The sequence below is a fragment of the Cetorhinus maximus genome, chromosome 2 (assembly GCF_964194155.1).
Source record: "Cetorhinus maximus chromosome 2, sCetMax3.hap1.1, whole genome shotgun sequence".
NCBI classification, from domain to species: Eukaryota; Metazoa; Chordata; class Chondrichthyes; order Lamniformes; family Cetorhinidae; genus Cetorhinus; species Cetorhinus maximus.
The window spans coordinates 1,588,782-1,609,769 of record NC_135880.1 but is presented as its reverse complement, the minus strand read 5'-3'; the positions used below and the strand labels follow the sequence as shown (position 1 = coordinate 1,609,769).

Below are 20,988 nucleotides of genomic sequence, written 5' to 3'. Positions count from 1 at the left end.
CATGTAGGCCAGACCAGGTAAGGACAGCAGATTTCCTTCCCTAAAGGACATTAGTGAACCAGATGGGTTTTTACAACAATCAACAATGGTTTCATGGTCATCATTAGACTTTTATTGAATTCAAATTTCATCATCTGCTGTGGTGGGATTTGAACCTGGGTCCCCAGAGTGTTAACTGGGATCTCAGGATTATTAGTCCAATGACAATACCAGTACGCCATCACTTGCCCCTATTAGAGTAGGTAGGTGTGTAAAGGCTGGCACTGACACGATGGGTCGGAGTGCCTGTTTCTGTGCTGTATAAATCTATGACATTATGACTCTGTGAGGTCAGTGTGGAGGCCAGTCCCTTCAATGGGTCAGTATTGGGGCCTGTCCATTTAACAGGGCAGTGTAAGGGGCGGTCCCTATAGCGGGTCAGTCTGGGTGGCCTGTCCCATTAACGAGTCAGTTTGGGTGGCCGGTCCCTTTAACGGGTCAGTTTGGGTGGCCGGTCCCTGTAACGGGTCAGTTTGGGTGGCCGGTCCCTGTAACGGGTCAGTTTGGGTGGCCTGTCCCTTTAACGGGTCAGTTTGGGTGGCCTGTCCCTTTAACGGGTCAGTCTGGGTGGCCTGTCCCATTAACGAGTCAGTTTGGGTGGCCGGTCCCTTTAGCGGGTCAGTCTGGGTGGCCGGTCCCTGTAACGGGTCAGTCTGGGTGGCCGGTCCCTGTAACGGGTCAGTTTGGGTGGCCTGTCCCTTTAATAGGTCAGTTTGGGTGGCCTGTCCCTTTAATAGGTCAGTTTGGGTGGCCTGTCCCTTTAATAGGTCAGTTTGGGTGGCCTGTCCCTTTAATAGGTCAGTTTGGGTGGCCTGTCCCTTTAATAGGTCAGTTTGGGTGGCCTGTCCCTTTAATAGGTCAGTTTGGGTGGCCTGTCCCTTTAATAGGTCAGTTTGGGTGGCCTGTCCCTTTAAATGCTTACCCACCCCGCGCATGCGCACTGCCGGTTTGCGGCCTAGTTGTGGAGGCCGCGGTTTCTCTTTGTGATTTTCAGCCGGAGGAGCGAGCGGGAGGATCCGGGGGGCTCGGGCCCGGCCTATGGCGCTGACTCGGCTCCGCTGGGGCCCGGCGGCCTCGCTCTTGTCGGGGGGGAGATGCCGGGCCCTGTCCCGGGCTCCTGGGCCTTTCCAGCCGGCCCGGGTGGCGGTGCTGAGTAAAACCACCCGCTTCGAGTTCGAGAGGGAGCGGAGCCGCCTGGAGGGGGAGCGGGAGAGGGAGCTGGAGGAGCGGGTGAGCCGGGGGCCGGGGGCCGGGGGCCGGGGGCTGGGGGCGCCCCCCCCCCCCCCCTTCGCCCCCCACCGCCCCCACTTCGCCCTCCCCCCCCTTCCCCCTCCCCCCCATTTGCCCTTCCCCCTCCCCCCCATTTGCCCTTCCCCCTCCCCCCCATTTGCCCTTCCCCCTCCCCCCCATTTGCCCTTCCCCCTCCCCCCCATTTGCCCTTCCCCCTCCCCCCCATTTGCCCTTCCCCCTCCCCCCCATTTGCCCTTCCCCCTCCCCCCCATTTGCCCTTCCCCCTCCCCCCCATTTGCCCTTCCCCCTCCCCCCCATTTGCCCTTCCCCCTCCCCCCCATTTGCCCTTCCCCCTCCCCCCCATTTGCCCTTCCCCCTCCCCCCCATTTGCCCTTCCCCCTCCCCCCCCTTTGCCCTTCCCCCTCCCCCCCCTTTGCCCTTCCCCCTCCCCCCCCTTTGCCCTTCCCCCTCCCCCCCCTTTGCCCTTCCCCCTCCCCCCCCTTTGCCCTTCCCCCTCCCCCCCTTTGCCCTTCACCCTTCCCCCCCTTTGCCCTTCACCCTCCCCCCCCTTTGCCCTTCACCCTCCCCCCCCTTTGCCCTTCACCCTTCCCCCCCTTTGCCCTTCACCCTTCCCCCCCTTTGCCCTTCACCCTCCCCCCCCCTTTGCCCTTCACCCTCCCTGAACCCCGCCCATAGTCTTTCTCTGAAGTAGGAAGTGGGAATGAATGTTGATGCCCCTGTTCACCTTGGGACCCCCTTTGCCCTGTGTCTCTACACCGCCCCCCATTTTCCACGTACACTTTTTTGTCCTGTTTCACATTTGTCTTTGTTGAACTGTATTTGCCACCTGAGAGCCCAGCCTAATGCAGCCACATTGTGTGTTTGCAGCTCGCTACAAAGGGATCCAGTTACAGTGGATTACTGGACCGGCACCACATTCACATCACCAACGTGCAGCACGTGGTGGACACGCTACGGTAAGGGGAAAATTCCTTCTCCCATCAAAATGACATAAACCCTGGCCACTACCTTCCAAACCCAGGATATGGAATGGTGCTCGGGTATTGGAGGGCTGCAAAAATTACACCTCCTTCAACAAAAGGGAGGGGAATAAACCTGACCCTTGCAGATAAGTCAGCCGAACATCAACGGTGGGGGATCCTTTAGCGACAATAATCCAGGAGAATATTAGCCGGCGTTTGGAAAAGTTCACTCTTATGAGTTGAAAGTCAGTGTGAATCTACTGAAGGAAAATGGTGTTTGACTAACTTTAAAAGCCACTTGACGAAGTGTTTATAATGCAGGAATTTATGATATTTGAGAGTGACATACCTGAGCCCTAAATGGATAAAGGTTGGTTGGGTAAATCGGCTAAAAGGTATGGTGCTAAATAACCAGTGGGAGAGAAAAATACATTCCATTAAATAAACCAAAACTCGCCAAGAAAGATTAAACCCGTGTCTTACTAGGAAGTTGAGGATAGTATTAGATTACAAGTGACAAGTGGAATTTATTCTAGACTAGCATGAGGCGGTGCAGTTTGACAGAAGGGATAGTGTTATGATCCCAGCTGATGTTACTACTGGACAAGCCAGATCCCAGAGTGGAAACCGGCTTGATAGATCCTAACTATTGTTTGTATAACAACGCGGAGGGCGGCTACTGAACAGAGTCACAGGAGTCAGCTGATGAACTTTTAACAAAAGAATAAAACGTTTATTAAACTTTTTCTTTACATTTGAAGATCTCGCCTCGGAATGCCTTCAAAAGCTGCTGCTACTCAGACTGCTTCAACTACTCCTTACTTCCCAATAGTTCAATCTCTACTCTTGAGACTGCATTGCACGGGATTCCCAAAGCTGCACTCCTGCCTCTAATTACTGGCACATTTCCAGCTCTTTCACAGACTGCACGCTTCACTAAGCTGGCACTGCCCCTGGGTTTTCTTTGAGCTCCAGCCTCCTGGCTGCACCAAGCTATTAATGACTCCCGGGCTTCTCTGAGCCCCAACTGCTTGGTATGGAATCTGTGACCTTCCACCACCTTCTCAGCTGCCCAGAACTTTGCTGAGCCCTAACTGCATGGAGCCTGCTAACAACAGCACCTTTTCAGTATCACCTCTTTCCCTGTTGCAGAACACACGCTCTCTCAGCAAACACACAGATAAGTTGAAACCAGAGAACTTTCTTAAACTCCACCCATCTCCATGATGATGTAGCTGTCTCTGGTCTTTCCTCAAACTGACCTCTGAGCTAATTATCTGTTCTTTATAATTTCTCCAGCTATGTAAGCCCACCTGCTGTTTTAAGATCTTGCCTTTCAAGCCGTTAACCACTTAGGTCAACATGGTTCCAACCCTTTGGGTGTAATAGACTCAAAGTTGCTTCAGTTGCATTTACCCTATTTTCTACTTTAATCTTCACAGAACTAAACATTACCCTAAACATAAGCCATGAACTAGATATATTCATCACAAGAATGACACATTTATTGGAGCTCTTTCACCATGTAACAAATAGGGTGGGTAAAGATGAACCAGTAGATATCATATACTTGGGTTTCCAAAAGCATTTGAATAAGGTGCCACACAAAACGTTAATATGCAGGAAAAGGGCTAAGAATGACACTGGCAACCAACTTAACATTATCAGTCAGGCTCACTGTGTGGCTCGATTACGTATGCTAGAAGCTTGATATAGTACTACATAGACGCCTGTCCTTTGGAGACAGAAACAACATGTACACACATTGTGCCTTTTTCAACTAAATAAAATATAAAATGGTTCATTCCCTATACTGTGACCAATCAAAGTCAACCGGCCTGATTTGAATTTAAACAAAGTTTGGCAGTTAACTGTCAATTATCACTTAACTGATGCATTCTCCATGGCAAACCTCTATGAATCAGATTCCGCTTGCCAACCAATCAGCACTCTCTTTTCATGCAGTATAAATTGTTGTTTGCTTTACAATTTAGTATTCTTGTGAATTGTCATGATGAGTGCAAGACAAAAAGCTACGGCTGCATTTGTCTCTTTTCAGCAATGCTCAGCTACTATCTGTAACCTCGTGGCCCGGTATATCCTCCACTCTACCATTACCACCAAGCCAGGGGATCAACCTTGGCTCAATGAAGAGTGCAGGAGGGCATGCCAGGAACAGCACCCGGCATACCTAAATATGACGTGTCAACCAGGTGAAGTTATAACACAGGACAACTTGCGTGCCAAACAGCATAAGCAGCAAGTGATAGACAGGGCTAAGCGATCCCACAACCAAGGAATCAGATTAAGCTCTGCAGCCCTGCCACATCCAGCTGTGAATGCCGGTGGACAATTAAACAACTCACTGGAGGAAGAGGCTCCACATTCTCAATGATGGAGGAGCCCAGCACATCAGTGCAAAAGACAAGGCTGAAGCATTTGCTACAATCTTCAGCCAGAAGTGCCGAGTAGATGATCCATCTCGGCCTCCTCCGGAGGTCCCCAGCATCACAGATGCCAGTCTTCAGCCAATTCGATTCACTGCACATGATATCAAGAAACGGCTGAAAGCACTGGATACTGCAAAGGCTATGGGACCTGACAACATTCCAGCAATAGTACTGAAGACTTGTGCTCCAGATCTTGCCGTGTCCCTAGCCAAGCTGTTCCAGTACAGCTACAACACTGGCATCTACCCGGCTATTTGGAAATTTGCCCAGGTATGTCCTGTACACAAAAAGCAGGACAAATCCAACCCGGCCAATTACCGCCCCATCAGTCTACTCTCCATCATCAGTAAAGTAATGGAAGGGGTCATCAACAGTGCTAACAAGTGGCACTTTCTCAGCAACAGTCTGCTCACTGATGCCCAGTTTGGGTTCCTCCAGGGCCACTCAGCTCCTGACCTCATTACAGCCTTGGTTCAAACATGGACAAAAGAGCTGAACTCCCAAGGTGAGGTGAGTGTGACTGCCATTGACATCAAGGCAGCATTTGACCGAGTGTGGCATCAAGGAGCCCTAGCAAAACTGGAGTCAATGGGAATCAGGGGGAAAATGCTCTGCTGGTTGGAGTCATACCTAGCACAAAGGAAGATGGTTGTGGTTGTTGGAGGTCAGTCAGCTCAGCTCCAGGACATCACTGCAGGAGTTCCTCAGGGTAGTGTCCTAGGCCCAACCATCTTCAGCTGCTTCATCAATGACCTTCCTTCCATCATAAGGTCAGAAGTGGGGATGTTTACTGATGATTGCACAATGTTCAGCACCATTCGCGACTCCTCAATACTGAAGCAGTCCGTATCCAAATGCAGCAAGACCTGGACAATATCCAGGCTTGGGCTGACAAGTGGGAAGTAACAATTGTGCCACACAAGTGTCAGGCAATGACCATCTCCAACAAGAGAGAATCCAACCATCGCCCCTTGATGTTCAATGGCATTATCATCACTGAATCTCCCACTATCAACATTCTGGGGGTTACCATTGACCAGAAACTGAACTGGACTAGCCATATAAATACTGTGGCTACAAGAGCAGGTCAAAGGCTAGGAATCCTGTGGGGAGTAACTCACCTCCTGACTTCCCAAAGCCTGTCCACCATCTACAAGGCACAAGTCTTGCTTGTCTCTCATTGCCCTTGAGAAGATGGTGATGAGCTGCCTTCTTGAACCGCTGCAGTCCATGTGGTGTAGGTACACCCACAGTGCTGTTAGGAAGGGAGTTCCACGATTTTGACCCAGCGACAGTGAAGGAACGGTGATATATTTCCAAGTCAGGATGGTGAGTGGCTTGGAGGGGAACTTCCAGGTGATGGTGTTCCCATCTATCTGCTGCCCTTGTCCTTCTAGATGGTAGTGGTTGTGGGTTTGGAAGGTGCTGTCTAAGGAACCTTGGTGAATTCCTGCAGTGCATCTTGTAGATGGTACACACTGCTGCTCCTGTGCATCGGTGGTGGAGGGAGTGAATGTTTGTGGATGTGGTGCCAATCAAGCGGGCTGCTTTATCCTGGATGGTGTCAAGCTTCTTGATTGTGGGAGCTGCACTCATCCAGGTAAGTGGGGAGTATTTCATCACACTCCTGACTTGTGCCTTGTAGATGGTGGACAGGCTTTGGGGAGTCAGGAGGTGAATAACTCTTATGTACTGGAAATCAGGCTGTAATCGGATCAAGAGCTAGAGTGGCGGCAAGGGTCTAAAGTGAGCAGTTAGAAGTGTTTTATTCGTTTGTGGGATGTGGGCATTGCTGGCTAGGCCAGCATTTATTGCCCAACCCTAATTGCCCTTGTTCAAAGGGCACTTTTTTTAAGAGTCAACCACATTGCTGTGGGTCTGGAGTCACATGTAGGGCAGACTAGGTAAGGACAGCAGATTTCCTTCTCTAAAGGGCATTAGTGAACCAGATGGGTTTTTACGACAGTCGACAATGGTTTGATGGTCATCGTTAGACTTTTAATTCCAGATATTTATTGAATTCCAGGAGGAACTTCAGAGTTTTATATTTCAGAAATATTTTGAATTGGGTTGCTTTATTTCAAAGGGGGGTATGTGCAGGTTGTAAAAACATATAAGAAAGCAAGGTAAAGATAGTGTAAGTTTGTTTTTACAAGTTTAAGAGCTAAAGTAAAGAATGATTTAATCAATTCTTGGAGGAAAGCATTTCTGAAGAGACTGGTTGAAACAATAGAGAGATCAAAGGGAAGGAATGCATTTAAAGAAATACTGAAGCCTATGTGAGGGGGTAGCTGCTTAGATCTCCCAGAAGACAGCAGGATAGCTGATCAGAGCTTTCAGAAGACAGTGTGAACAAGGCCAGACCTGAAGACCCAGTTGCTGTCAGCCTCAGAGGACACCCCAAGGAAAAAGTACTGTGTGGTAAAAATTACTGGACTTCTATAGATTTTAAAATCTATAAGGATATTGCTGAACAGAAAAGAGAAAGGTTAGCTCTGAGAGTAGTTAAGATTTGTGGGACTGTTTTAAAGTACTAGAAACATAGAAACTAGGAGCAAGAGTAGGCCATTCGGCCCTTCAAGCCTTCTCCGCCATTCAATATGATCATGGCTGATCCTCTATCTCAATGCCACATTCCCACTTTCTCTCCATACCCCTTGATGCCCCAAATATCCAAAAAATTATCAATTTATTTCTTGAATACACTCAGTGACTCGGCCTCCACAGCTTCTGTGGTAGAGAACCCTCTGAGTGAAGAAATCTTTCCTCACCTCAGTCCTAAATGGCCTGCCCCGTATCCTGAGACTGTGGCCCCTGGTTCTAGACTCCCCAACCAGGGGAAACATCCTCCCTGCATCCAGTCTGTCCAGCCCTGTTAGAATTTTATACATTTCAATCTGATCCCCTCTCATTCTCCTAAACCCTAGTGAATAGTGGCCCAGTCGAACCAATCCCTCCTCATACAACAGTCTTTCCATCCCTGGTATCAGCCTAGTGAACCTTCGCTGCACTCCCTCTATGGCAAGTGTATCCTTTCTTAGGTAGGGAGACCAAAACTGCACGCAATACTCCAGATGCGGTCTCACTGATGTCTTGTATAACTGCAGTAAGACATCCCTATTTCTGAACTCAAATCCTCTTGTAATGAAGGCCAACATACCATTTCCTTTCCTAATTGCTTGCTGCACCTGCCTATTTACTTTCATTGACTGGTGTACAAAAGCACCCAGATCACAGAATCACACAGTGCAGAAGAGGCCCTTCAGCCCATCGAGTCTGCACCGACACGTGAGAAACACCTGACCTACCTACCTAATCCCATTTACCAGCACTTGGCCCATATCCTTGAATGTTATGACGTGCCAAGTGCTCATCCAGGTACTTTTTAAAGGATGTGAGGCAACCCGCCTCCACCACCCTCCCAGGCAGTGCATTCCAGACCATCACCACCCTCTGGGTAAAAAGTTTTTCCTCACATCCCCCTAAACCTCCTGCCCCTCACCTTGAACTTCAGTCCCCTCGTGACTGACTCTTCAACTAAGGGGAACAGTTGCTCCCTATCCACCCTGTCCATGCCCCTCATAATCTTGTACACCTCCATCAGGTCGCCCCTCAGTGTTCTCTGCTCCAACGAAAACAACCCAAGCCTATCCAACCTCTCTTCATGTACATCCACATTTCCCAATATATCACCATTTAAATACTCTGCCTTTCTGTTTTTCACACTGAAGCGTATAACTTCACATTTATCCACATTATACTGCATCTGCCATGTTTGCCCACACACACAACTTGTCTAAATCGCCCTGAAGCCCCCTTGCATCCTCCTCACAACCCCACCCAGTTTTGTGTCGTTAGCAAACTTGGAAATATTGCATTTGGTTCCCTCATCCAAGTCATTTATATATATTGTGAATAACTGGGGCCCAAGCACTGATCCCTGCGGGTACCCCACTAGTCACCGCCTGCCATCCGGAAAAAGACCCATTTATTCCCACTCTCTCTGTTTCCGGTCTGTAAACCAATTCTCAATCCATGCCAGTATATTAGCCCCAATCCCATGTGCTTTAATTTTACACACTAACCTCTTACGTGGGACCTTATCAAAAGCCTTCTTGAAATCCAAATATACCACATCCACTGGTTCTCCCTTATCTATTCTACTAGTTACATCCTCAAAAAACTCCAGTAGATTAGTTAAGCATGATTTCCCTTTCATAAACCCATGCTGACTTTGTCTAATCCCATTAATGCTTTCCAAGTGTTCTGTTACCCGTCTTTTACAATAGACTCTAGCATTTTCCCCACTGCTGATGTTAGACTGACTGGTCTGTAATTCTGTTTTCTCCTCTCCCTCATTTTTAAATAGCGGGGTTACATTTGCCACCCTCCCATCTGTAGGAACTGCTCCAGAGTCTATAGAATTTTGGAAGATGACTACCAATGCATCCAATATTTCCAGGGCCACTTCCTTTAGTACTCTGGGGTGTAGATTATCAGGCCCTGGGAATTTTCAGCCTTTAACTTCATTAATTTCTCATTTTTTTATTAACACTGATTTTCTTCAACTCCTCCCTCTAGACCCTTGGTTCCCTAACATTTCTGGGAAACTATTTGTGTCCTCTTTTGTGAAGACAGAACCAAAATATGCGTTCAATTCTTCCCCATTATAATTTCCCCTGTTTCTGACTGTAAGGGACCTACATTTGTCTTCACATATTTATAAAAGCTTTTACAGTCAGTTTTTATGTTCCCTGCAAGTTTACTCTCATACTCCATTTTCCCCTCCTTGGTCAAGCGATTTGTCCACTTTTGCTGAATTCTAAACTGCTCCCAATCCTCAGGCTTGCTGCTTTTTTTGGCAATTTTATATGTCCCTTCTTTGGATCTAATACTATCCCTAATTACTTTCTGTTTCCTGTGTGAAACCATTCTTGTGTTTAAATGTAATTGTGTTTTGTTTTTTCCCTTTATTCTTTTAATAAATGTTTACCTTATTATAAAATCATCCCAAGTAGTTGGGGAAATCATTTTCTGATATCAGAACCGCTCCTCATACCATATAAAAACCATTTTAGCAGCTGTTTCACGTTTCCCTCTGGCAGTGCCATAAGAAATGCTAAACAGATAATTGAAATTGAACTGAAGATTACAGGGACAGTGGCAGTATGAATCCAGGATATGAGGGACTAATCCTCACTCTTCTCTCTTTTCAGTAAGGAAGGAATTGAGGTTCGGCTGGTGAAGCGCAGGGACTACACTGAGGAGACGGTGCAATGGGCAGATGCCATCATATCCGCTGGAGGTAATGGCAGCTATATAATGCTTCCAGTCTGTGATAGGAACTGGCCCCGAATGAGGTTTGGTGTGGATCGCTCAGTGTGAGTGTTTCAATGCACGTTGCATGTGCTCTCCCTTCCCTGGTGTCGGCAGGCCTCCTGTACTTTTAACTATTTATGGGGATTTTTAACAAGAAGACACATTTCTTGGGAGCTCAGAAGAAATTGTCCGACACTCGGACTGTTGGTTCTAATGGTTATCATCCCCTCATTCTCAGGACAGGTGCAGCAATGGCTAGATATAGAGCAAAGCTTTCTCTACTGTCCCATCAACCACTCCCAGGACAGGTACAGCACGGGGTTAGATACAGAGTAAAGCTCCCTCTACACTGTCCCCATCAACCACTCCCAGGACAGGTACAGCACGGGGTTAGATACAGAGTAAAGCTCCCTTTACACTGTCCCCATCAAACACTCCCAGGACAGGGACAGCACGGGGTTAGATACAGAGTAAAGCTCCCTCTACACCGTCCCCATCAAACACTCCCAGGACAGGTACAGCATGGAGTGAGAAACAGAGTGAACCTTCCTCTACACTGACCCCATCAAACACTCCCAGGACAGGTACAGCATGGGGTTAGATACAGAGTAAAGCTCCCTCTACACTGTTCCCATCAAACACTCCCAGGACAGGTACAGCACGGGGTTAGAAAGCGAGGAAAGCTCCTAGGGCAGCGTTGAGGTAGAGATGGTAATCTTGCTGTACCGTTGCAGGCGAGTTTATATGTCAAAGTCCTGGAGCAGAACGAGTTGTCAACTGCACCCCAGTGAAAAGGGCTCTTTTAACAGGGGCCTGGGGGTGAGTCTGATGCTCAGTTGCGAGAAACAGGCCAATTTCAATGTGTGAGGGGCAGAGAAGTTTAGGACAGAAGGCCATGAGGTGCAAAGGGCCATGTTTCTCATTGAACTGACTGCGATCGATCTGATTCTGTCCAGGTGATGGCACAATGCTGCTCTCAGCCAGTAAAGTGTTTGGGCGGATCAAGCCTGTCATCGGAGTGAACACCGACCCAGAGAGGTACGAGCGGTCCCTGTAGGAGGAGGGTAATGGGGGTGGGGTGGAGGGGTGTTGTTGCGGGGTTGTGTTGGGGGCTGAATCAGGTGTGTTTGTGGGGTGGTAGCACATTCTGGGAGTAAATGTTTGTGGTGGTGTCCACGCTCCCTCCAAGGCTTTAGAACCGGTCTGAATGCTGGCTGCCCAGGACTGGACAAAGTCTCCAGCTGAAGACAGTTTGGGAGCTGCCCTGCTTTATGATTAGATTATTGATCTGGACTTTGGGTGTGGGAATAATTTCAAAGTTGGAAGGTGACTAACTCCAAAATGTGGTGAGCAATGTAGTGAATGTTGAAGATATTGAGGCTTTGGGCAGGCTGCAGGAGAGGGTAGAATAGTGCCAAGGATGAGGGATTTGAGATACTTGGAGAGACTGGAGAAGATGGGCTTGTTTTCCTTCAGGCAGTGAAGGTTAAAAGGATATTCAGTGGAGCTTTTCAAAGTCATGAATGGTTTTGGTAGAATAAATAAGGAGAAGCTGTTTACAGGAGGTCTGATAACCAGAGTACATAGATTAACTTTTTTCAATTCATTCATGGGTGTGGGTGTCACTGATAAGGCCAGCATTTGTTGCCTATCCCTAATTGCCCTGGAACTGAGACAAAAGCAAAGAACTGCAGATGCTGGAAATCCAAAACAGAAACAGAAATAAAAATACCTGGAAAAACTCAGCAGGTCTGGCAGCATCGGCGGAGAAGAGCAAAGTTGACGTTTCAAGTCCTCATGACCCTTCAACAGAAGGGTCATGAGGACTCGAAACGTCAACTGTGTCCCTCTCCGCCGATGCTGCCAGACCTGCTGAGTTTTTCCAGGTATTTCTGTTTCTGTTTTTGCCCTGGAACTGAGTGACTTACTCAGCCATTGCAGAGGGCAGTCAAGAGTCAATCAACCACATTGCTGTGGACCTGGAGTCATATGTAGGCCAGACCAGTTAAGGTCGGCAGATTTCCTTCCCTATAGAACATTAGTGAACCAGATGGGTTTTTACAACAATTGATGATAGTTTCATGGTCACCATTACTGAGATTAGCTTTACAACTCCAGATTTATTAACTGAATTCAGATTCCACTGTCTGCCGTGATGGGTTTTGAACCCTTGACCCCAGGTAATTAGCCTGGGCCTCGGGATTCCTAGTCCAGTAACTGTATCACTCGGCCACCATCTGCCCCCAATTGGAAAAAGAACCAGAAGTGATTGAGAACCAGTCATTGGGGCACAGAAGGAGGCCATTCGGCTCATCGAGTTCATACCACCCCTTCTTCCCCCCCACCCCCAACCCCAAGGAGCAATCCAGTCAGCCCTCCTCTCCCACTCGATATCCTGCTAGTTTATTTCCTTCAAGTGCCCATCCAATTCCATTTTGAAATCATTCATTGTCTCTACTTCCACCAGCCTTGTATGCAGTGAGTTCCAAGTCATAACCTTGCGCTGCATTAAAAAAAACTTCTTCCTCACATTCCCCCCTGCTTTCCCAAAAACCTTAAATTTGTGTCTCCCAGCCCTTGTACCATCAGCCAATGGGAACAGCTTTCCTTTCTCTACCTTATCCAAACCTGTTGTCACCTCTATCAAATCCCCCTCAATCTCCCTTGCTTCAGGGAGAACAATCCCAGCTTCTCCAATGTACTCTGGAGGCTAAAGTGTCTCACCCTGGGACTATTGTGGTGAATCTCCTCTGTCACAAGGACCCTCACACCCTTCCTAAAGTGTGGCGACCAGAACTGGACACTATTCTAGTTAGGCTCTACCCAGAGTTTTATACAGTTTCAGCACATTTCCCTGCTTTTCGTACTCTATGCCTCTATTTATGAAGCCCAGGACCCCATATGCTTTTCTAACCACTCTCAATATGTCCTGTCACCTTCAAAGATCAATGTACACACACCATTAGGTGCCTCAGTGCCTGCGTACACTAGGATTATGCCATTGAGTCTATCTTGCCTCTCCCAATCCCTCCTATTTCTGCACAGTGAGCTGATGGGATGTAAAATCACTGCCTGAAGGGATGGCAGAAGCAGATTGAATAGTGGCGCTTAAAGGAGAAAATTACAGAGCAATTGGGAAAGAGTGGAACTAATTGGAGAGCTCCACCAAAGAGCCAGGACAGTAAAAAATCTGACATTTATGTAGCACCTTTCCCAGCCAATCCTGGCGCTTTACAGCCAATGAAGGACTTTTGAAGAGTTGGGATTGTTGTAATGTCAGAAGCACAGCAAGCTCCCACAGACAACAGCGTGATAATGACCAGATAACCTGGTTTTGTAATGTTGATTGGGGGTTACCTGGACAATTTCTTCAAAATAGTGTCATGGGATCTTTTACATCCACCTGAGAGGGCAGACGGGTCTTTGGTTTAATGTCCCTTCCATTGAAGGGCACTTCCAACCATGTAGCACTCCCTCACTACTGCACTGGAGTGTCAGTCTTCATTTTTTGTGCTTGGGTTTCTAGAGTGATACCCACTGAGCCACAGCTGATAAAGTAAGCAGACTCAATGGGCCGAATGGCCTCCTTCTGTACCACTCTAGGATTGCAGGAAACCTTTTCACCCACAGCAGAAATTGTGGCAGTGAGTTATCATCGATGAAAGAAGCAAACTGCTGGGATTGCACTCTGAATGAGAGGAGCATCAGGGCTGTGGAGAGCAGTGGCTGTGGGACACCCTCTTGGCCACAATGGCACAATAGGCTGACTAAAGAAAAGCTGTAGACTTCTGGGTTCTGCCTCATGGGGTTTTCAGTATAAAAGCTGAGATGAACCTTTATGAAACTTTAATAAGACTCAGTTAGAGATTGTGAACAGTATTGGGTCCACACTATTGGGAGGATATTGAGGCTTTAGAGAGGTTTCAGCACAGACTCACTCTGAGACTGACTGTTATGAGTAAATACCAATATGAAGAAAGGTATAAAAAAATGGTACCTTTTTACAGGATAAAATCATAGAAATGTTTAAAATGATGAAAGGATGGGACAGCATACATAGAAGCAGAGTGTTTCCAGTGGTTGGGGGACCTCAATAGAAGATTAAATGGAAGAGATTTGGAACAGAGAGCAGGGGAAACAGCTTCAGAGAGTTGTGAAGATGTGGAATTCACTTCCTGGGTTAATGACTTTGGCAGAAACTGTGTCAACCTTCAAGATTCAATTGGAGAGGTGATTGGGGGAAAAGGTGAAGAAGGGTTTTGGGAACAGGGGTGGGTGAATGTGATTGGAATGATTGGCTGGTGTGGGGGGGAGGGTAAACGCTAACATGGATTGGTGGGGCTGAATGGCCTTTCTGGTAGTTCTGTGCTGAGGGATTAGCTGCTGCTGTGCTGGGGTCCTCTGCCCACAGCTGATTTCACTCTGCCTCTGTTTGCAGGTCTCAGGGTCACTTGTGCCTCCCAGTGAGATACACTCAGTGTTTCGCAGAAGCTCTGCAGAAACTCCACCGGGGCGAATTCAGGTGAGGCAGCCATACCTTCCCATCCCCACTTCCCTGTTGGTCCCTCCCTTTCCTCTCGGAAGCTGCTGGCTCTTTTATTGTGATGGGTTTTACCTGCACAGCTCACCCTCCAATGTCCTGCACCATGGCCTCCTCCCGCACTTGAGCTCAGTGTTGGGGGCAGAGGCAATCTGCTGCCCTTATGTGGTCTGGCTTACATGTGACTCCAGTCCCACTGCCCTCTGAAGGAGCCATTTACCTAGTGCCACTCCCCTGCCTTGTCCCTGTAACCCTGCACATTCTTCCTTTTCAGATAATAACTCAATTCACTCTTCAAAGCCTCCATGGAACCTGCCTCCCTCACAATCTCAGGCCATACATTCCAGATCCTAATCTCTCGCTGTGTGAAAAGGTTTCTCCTCGTGTCTGCTTCTTTGCCAGTTAATATAAATCTGTGCCCTCTGGCTCTCGATCCTTCCATCAATGGGAATAGTTTCTCTCTATCTACTCTGTCTAGCTCCCTCATAATTTTGAAAACCTCTGTCAAATCTCCTCTCAACCTTCTCCTCTCCAAGGAAAACAGTCCCAATTTCTCCAATCTATCTTCATAACTGAAGTTCCTCACCCCTGGAACCATTCTCGTGAATCTTTTCTGCCCTCTCTCCAATGCCTTCACATCCGTCCTAAAGTGTGATGCCCAGAAATGGACACAATTCTCCAGCTGAGGCTGAACCAGTATTTTATACAAGATTAACATAACCTTCTTGCTCTTGTGCTCTATGCCCCTATTAATAAAGCCCAGGATACTGTATGCTTTATTCACCGCGCTCTCAACCTGTCCTGCCACATTCAATGATTTATGCATAGATACACCCAGGTCCCTCTGCTCCTGCCCCCCCTGTAGAGCTGAACCTTTATTTTATATTGTCTCCCATGTTCTTCCTATAAAAATGAATCACCTCACATTTCTCTGCATTGAACTTCATCTACCACCTGCCTGCCCACCCCACCAAATCCTCTGCCCTTTAGAAGTTCTATACTAGCTTCCTAACAGTTCACAATGCTTCCAAGTTTTGTGTTGTCTGCAAATTTTGCAATTGTTCCCTGTACAACAAGGCCTAGTTCATTAATATATATCAGGAAAGTCAAGGGTCCCAACACTGACCCCTAGGGAACTCCACTACAAACTTTCCCCCAGCCCGAAAAGTGACTGTTCACCACTGCTCTCTATTTCCTGTCACTCAGTCAATTTCAAACACCTTTAGGAAGTCCATGTACACCACATCAACAGCATTACCCTCATCAACCCTCTCTGTTACCTCTTCAGAAAACTTCAGCAAGCTAGTTATCAAGATTTGCCCTTAACAAATCCATGCTGGCTTTCCTTAATTAACCCGCATTTGCCCAAGTGACAATTAATTTTGTCCCGAATTATCTTAATCTTAACCCCCTCTCTCCTGCACCATCTTTCGAGCTACACATTCATCTGCTGTAACCTCCGATTACTATACTCACGCATGGCACTGGGAGTAATCTGGAGATTACTACTTTTGAGGTCCTACTTGCTTATTTCCTATTTAGCTCCCAACTTCTGACTGCATGACCACATCCCTCTTTCTGCATAATGTGAACCCTGACATTCTTGATACTGGCACCAGGGAGGCAGCACACTACCCTGGATTCATGTCTGCAGCCACAGAAACACCTATCTGTTCCCCTAACTATTGAATCACCTATCACTCTGGCTCTTCCAGCCTTCTTTGTCTCTCCCTGTACAGCTGAGCTACCCGTGGTGTCATGGACTTGGCTCTGGCTGCACTCCCCAGATGAAATGTGCTGAATCCGCACTCCCATCCTCACCCACAAGGGGCAGGTTTTCAGGATAAGGGGCCGGTCATTTAGGACTGAGATGAGGAGAAATTTCTTCACTCGAAGGGTTGTGACCCTTTGGAATTCTCTACCCCAGAGGGTTGTGGATGCTGCATCGTTGAATACATTGAAAGCTGAGAAAGGCAGATTTTTGGTGTCTCAGGGAATCAAGGAAAATGGGGACCGGGTGGGAAAGTGGATTTGAAACCCAAGATCAGCCATGATCCTATTGAATGGTGCAGCAGAGACTGATAGGCTGAATGGTCTACTCCTATTTTTACGTTGCTATCTCCTTCAGTTCCACAACTCTCACATATTTGTGCACATTTAATTCAGGCCCTGATTTTAATCACGTCACCATTAATGGTCAAACCCTGAGCTGCCTGGGCCCTGAGATCTGGAACTCTTTCCCTAAACCTCTCTGCCTGCCTTTCCTCCTCTAAGGTGCTCCTTAACGTCTACCACTTTGCCAAGTATTTGACCATCTAATATCTTAGGTAATAACTCTGTTAAATTTTGCCCTAACATTCCTGAAAAGCCCTTTTGGATGTTTTATTGTGTTGAAGCTGCTGCTTAATGGGTGTTTCTCATTTCCCGGTCTAACCCATGGCCCATGGCTGATCCATTCCTCCTACAGGTGGCAGTGGCGCCAGCGGATCAGGATCTGCCTGGAAGGAGCAGGAATAAAGACACATCCTGTGGATCTCCACGAACAGCAGCTGAGCCTGCAGCAGCACATCATCGCACATCGCAGCGCGGCACAGCCCGGTTAGAGGGAGCGCAGCGCGGCACAGCCCGGTTAGAGGGGGCGCAGCGCAGCGCGGCACTGCCCAGTTAGAGGGGGCGCAGCGCAGCGCGGCACAGCCCGGTTAGAGGGGGCGCAGCGCAGCACAGCCCGGTTAGAGGGAGCGCAGCGCAGCACAGCCCGGTTAGAGGGAGCGCAGCGCGGCACAGCCCGGTTAGAGGGGGCGCAGCGCGGCACAGCCCGGTTAGAGGGGGCGCAGCACAGCCCGGTTAGAGGGAGCGCAGCGCGGCACAGCCCGGTTAGAGGGGGCGCAGCGTGGCACAGCCCGGTTAGAGGGAGCGCAGCGCAGCACAGCCCGGTTAGAGGGAGCGCAGCACAGCCCGGTTAGAGGGAGCGCAGCGCGGCACAGCCCGGTTAGAGGGGGCGCAGCACAGCCCGGTTAGAGGGAGCGCAGCGCGGCACAGCCCGGTTAGAGGGGGCGCAGCGTGGCACAGCCCGGTTAGAGGGAGCGCAGCGCAGCACAGCCCGGTTAGAGGGAGCGCAGCGCGGCACAGCCCGGTTAGAGGGGGCGCAGCGCGGCACAGCCCGGTTAGAGGGGGCGCAGCACAGCCCGGTTAGAGGGAGCGCAGCGCGGCACAGCCCGGTTAGAGGGGGCGCAGCGTGGCACAGCCCGGTTAGAGGGAGCGCAGCGCAGCACAGCCCGGTTAGAGGGAGCGCAGCGCGGCACAGCCCGGTTAGAGGGAGCGCAGCGCAGCACAGCCCGGTTAGAGGGGGCGCAGCGCAGCACAGCCCGGTTAGAGGGGGCGCAGCACAGCCCGGTTAGAGGGGGCGCAGCGCAGCGCGGCACTGCCCGGTTAGAGGGAGCGCAGCGCGGCACAGCCCGGTTAGAGGGGGCGCAGCGCGGCACAGCCCGGTTAGAGGGGGCGCAGCGCGGCACAGCCCGGTTAGAGGGAGCGCAGCGTGGCACAGCCCGGTTAGAGGGGACGCAGCCTGGCACAGCCCAGTTAGAGGGGGCGCAGCGCGGCACAGCCCGGTTAGAGGGGGCGCAGTGCGGCACAGCCCGGTTAGAGGGGGCGCAGCGCGGCACAGCCCGGTTAGAGGGGGCGCAGCGCGGCACAGCCCGGTTAGAGGGGGCGCAGCGCGGCACAGCCCGGTTAGAGGGGACGCAGCGCGGCACAGCCCGGTTAGAGGGGGCACAGCATGGCACAGCCCGGTTAGAGGGGGCGCAGCGCGGCACAGCCCGGTTAGAGGGGGCGCAGCGCGGCACAGCCCGGTTAGAGGGGGCGCGGCGCGGCACAGGCCGGTTAGAGGGGGCGCGGCGCGGCACAGCCCGGTTAGAGGGGACGCGGCGCGGCACAGCCCGGTTAGTGGGGGCGCAGCGTGGCACAGGCCGGTTAGAGGGGACGCAGCGCGGCACAGGCCGGTTAGAGGGGGCACAGCAAGGCACAGCCCGGTTAGAGGGGGCGCAGCGCGGCACAGCCAGGTTAGAGGGGGCGCAGCGCGGCACAGCCCGGTTAGAGGGGGCGCAGCGCGGCACAGCCCGGTTAGAGGGGGCGCAGCGCGGCACAGCCCGGTTAGAGGGGGCGCAGCGCGGCACAGCCCGGTTAGAGGGGGCGCAGCGCGGCACAGCCCGGTTAGAGGGGGCGCAGCGCGGCACAGCCCGGTTAGAGGGGGCGCAGCGCGGCACAGCCCGGTTAGAGGGGGCGCAGCGCGGCACAGCCCGGTTAGAGGGGGCGCAGCGCGGCACAGCCCAGTTAGAGGGGGCGCACCGCAGCGCGGCACAGCCCAGTTAGAGGGGGCGCAGCGCGGCACAGCCCGGTTAGAGGGGGCACAGCGCGGCACAGCCCGGTTAGAGGGACAAAGCACATGGCACAGCCCAGTCCTGTTTTGGGTCCCCCCTCTCCATCCCTCCCCCACTCCCCCTTCCCCCACTGCCCCTACCCCTGCTCCCCACTCCTTGTCCCCTGCTCCCTTCCTCCAACCCCATGTGCAGGTGCTCCCCTCGCGCCTGCTTTCTTGTTTGTGGTGAGCTCAGTGTTTGTGTCTCTCCCTACAGCCCCAGGCAGTCCTATGAACTGTGAGCCCCGGCTGCTGCCTGTCCGAGCGTTGAACGAGGTGTTTGTGGGGGAATCACTGTCCTCTCGGTGAGTAATGTCTACTCCTTCCTGTAAGGAGCTGTTGTCTGGCCCCCCCCAGTCCCCACCACCCAGCATCCCCCAACTGCCCTGGGCCCAGTCCCGCTCCTGCAGCTGGCTGTTAGGGCACTTTCCCGACTCTCGGAGCAGTGACGAGCTAAAGCTCCACTGGGGCCTTGTCATCCTGGGGTCATCGGGCTGGGGGAGGGCTCAGCACATTCATCGGTCATCATGTCCAAAGGGCTTTGGCAGTTAAACTCCTCCGGGGCAAATTGTGAAATGGAGTTCAATAAATCTGCTACTAGATACAACAACTTAGCCCCACTGCGGAAAGTTGAGTTGATGACCAGGTCAGCATTTATTGCTCATCCCTAATTACCCCTTGAGAAGGTGGTGGTGAGATGCCTTCTTGAACCGCTGCAGTCCATGTGGTGTAGGTACACCCACAGTGCTGTTAGGGAGGGAGTTCCAGGATTTTGACCCAGTGACAGTGAAGGAACGGCGATATATTTCCAAGTCAGGATGGTGAGTGACTTGGAGGGGAACTTCCAGGTGGTGGTGTTCCCATCTTTCTGCTGCCCTTGTCCTTCTAGATGGTAGTGGTGCTGGGTTTGGAAGGTGCTGTCTAAGGAGCCTTGGTGAATTCCTGCTGTTGCCCTTGTCCTCCTAGGTTGCTGCATCCCAAGCATTTTTCTGGTGTGACCACATTTTAATGCCCCAGACTTCATATCAGGCCAGAGTGAAAATTTGAGGTGAAGAGCCTTGCTTGGGGAGTGGGTGCAGGGTGGGAACTTCAGCTGCCGAGTGGGGGCTGGGGGGGGTGGGGTCATTGAGGTTGAATGTGTTGAGAAGTGTTTAAACTGCAGGGTGGTTTTAAAAACAAAGGGGAGGCAAAGGGAGTTCCAGGCACAGGGCTGGAGAAAGACAGCTGGGGGACAAGAGGGGGGAGTAGGGGGAGTGGGGGAGTTGGGGGGAGTGGGGGAGTTGGGGGGAGTGGGAGTTGTGGGGGGGAGTGGGAGTTGTGGGGGGGAGTGGGAGTTGTGGGGGGGAGTGGGAGTTGTGGAGGGGAGTGGGAGTTGGGGGGGGGGTGGGAGTTGGGGGGGGTGGGGAGTGGGAGTTGGGGGGGGGGGGGAGTGGGAGTTGGGGGGGGGAGTGGGAGATGGGGGGGGGAGTGGGGGATGGGGGGTGAGTGGGCGATGGTGGGGGTTGGGGGGGGGTGGAGTGGGGGATGGGGGGTGAGTGGGCGATGGGGGGGGCAGTGGGGGTTGGGGGGATGGAGTGGGAGTTGGGGAGGGAGTGGGAGTTGGGGGGGGTGGAGTGGGAGTTGGGGAGGGGGAATGGGGGGGAGGGGGCTCCAGTGACAGACGAGGAAACTCTGTCACTAGAAGGGTTCAGAATTGATAAAGAGGAAGTGTTGAATAAACTGTCGGTACTTAAAGTTGACAAGGCACTGGGACTGGATGAGATGCACCCAAGGATATTGAAGGAAGTGAGAGTAGAAATTGTAGGGGCACTGGCCATAATCTTTCAGTCTCCCCTAGACTCAGGGGAGGTGCCAGAGGACTGGAGAATTGCAAACATTACGCCCTTGTTCAAAAAAGGTTGTAAGGATAAGCCCAGCAATTACAGACCAGTCAGTTTAACTTCGATGGTGGGCAAGATTCTAGAAACAATTATTTGGGATAGAATTAGTAGTCACATGGAAAAATATGGGTTG

General features: G+C 50.9%; 1 protein-coding gene across 5 annotated transcripts in view; it reads left to right on the top strand.

Annotated features, from left to right (window-relative positions):
- Positions 1-981: 981 nt before the first annotated feature.
- nadk2 (NAD kinase 2, mitochondrial) overlaps positions 982-20,988 on the top strand; it is a 70,220-nt gene continuing 50,213 nt past the window's right edge. For all 5 annotated transcript variants that reach the window (XM_078560126.1, XM_078560138.1, XM_078560115.1 and 2 more), the window contains exons 1-7: positions 982-1,269; positions 2,158-2,246; positions 9,919-10,007; positions 10,978-11,059; positions 14,460-14,543; positions 17,029-17,159; positions 19,193-19,280. In XM_078560126.1, coding sequence (XP_078416252.1) covers positions 1,078-1,269; positions 2,158-2,246; positions 9,919-10,007; positions 10,978-11,059; positions 14,460-14,543; positions 17,029-17,159; positions 19,193-19,280 — 755 coding nt within the window. In that variant the 5' untranslated portion in view covers positions 982-1,077. The remainder of the gene's footprint in view (positions 1,270-2,157; positions 2,247-9,918; positions 10,008-10,977; positions 11,060-14,459; positions 14,544-17,028; positions 17,160-19,192; positions 19,281-20,988) is intronic.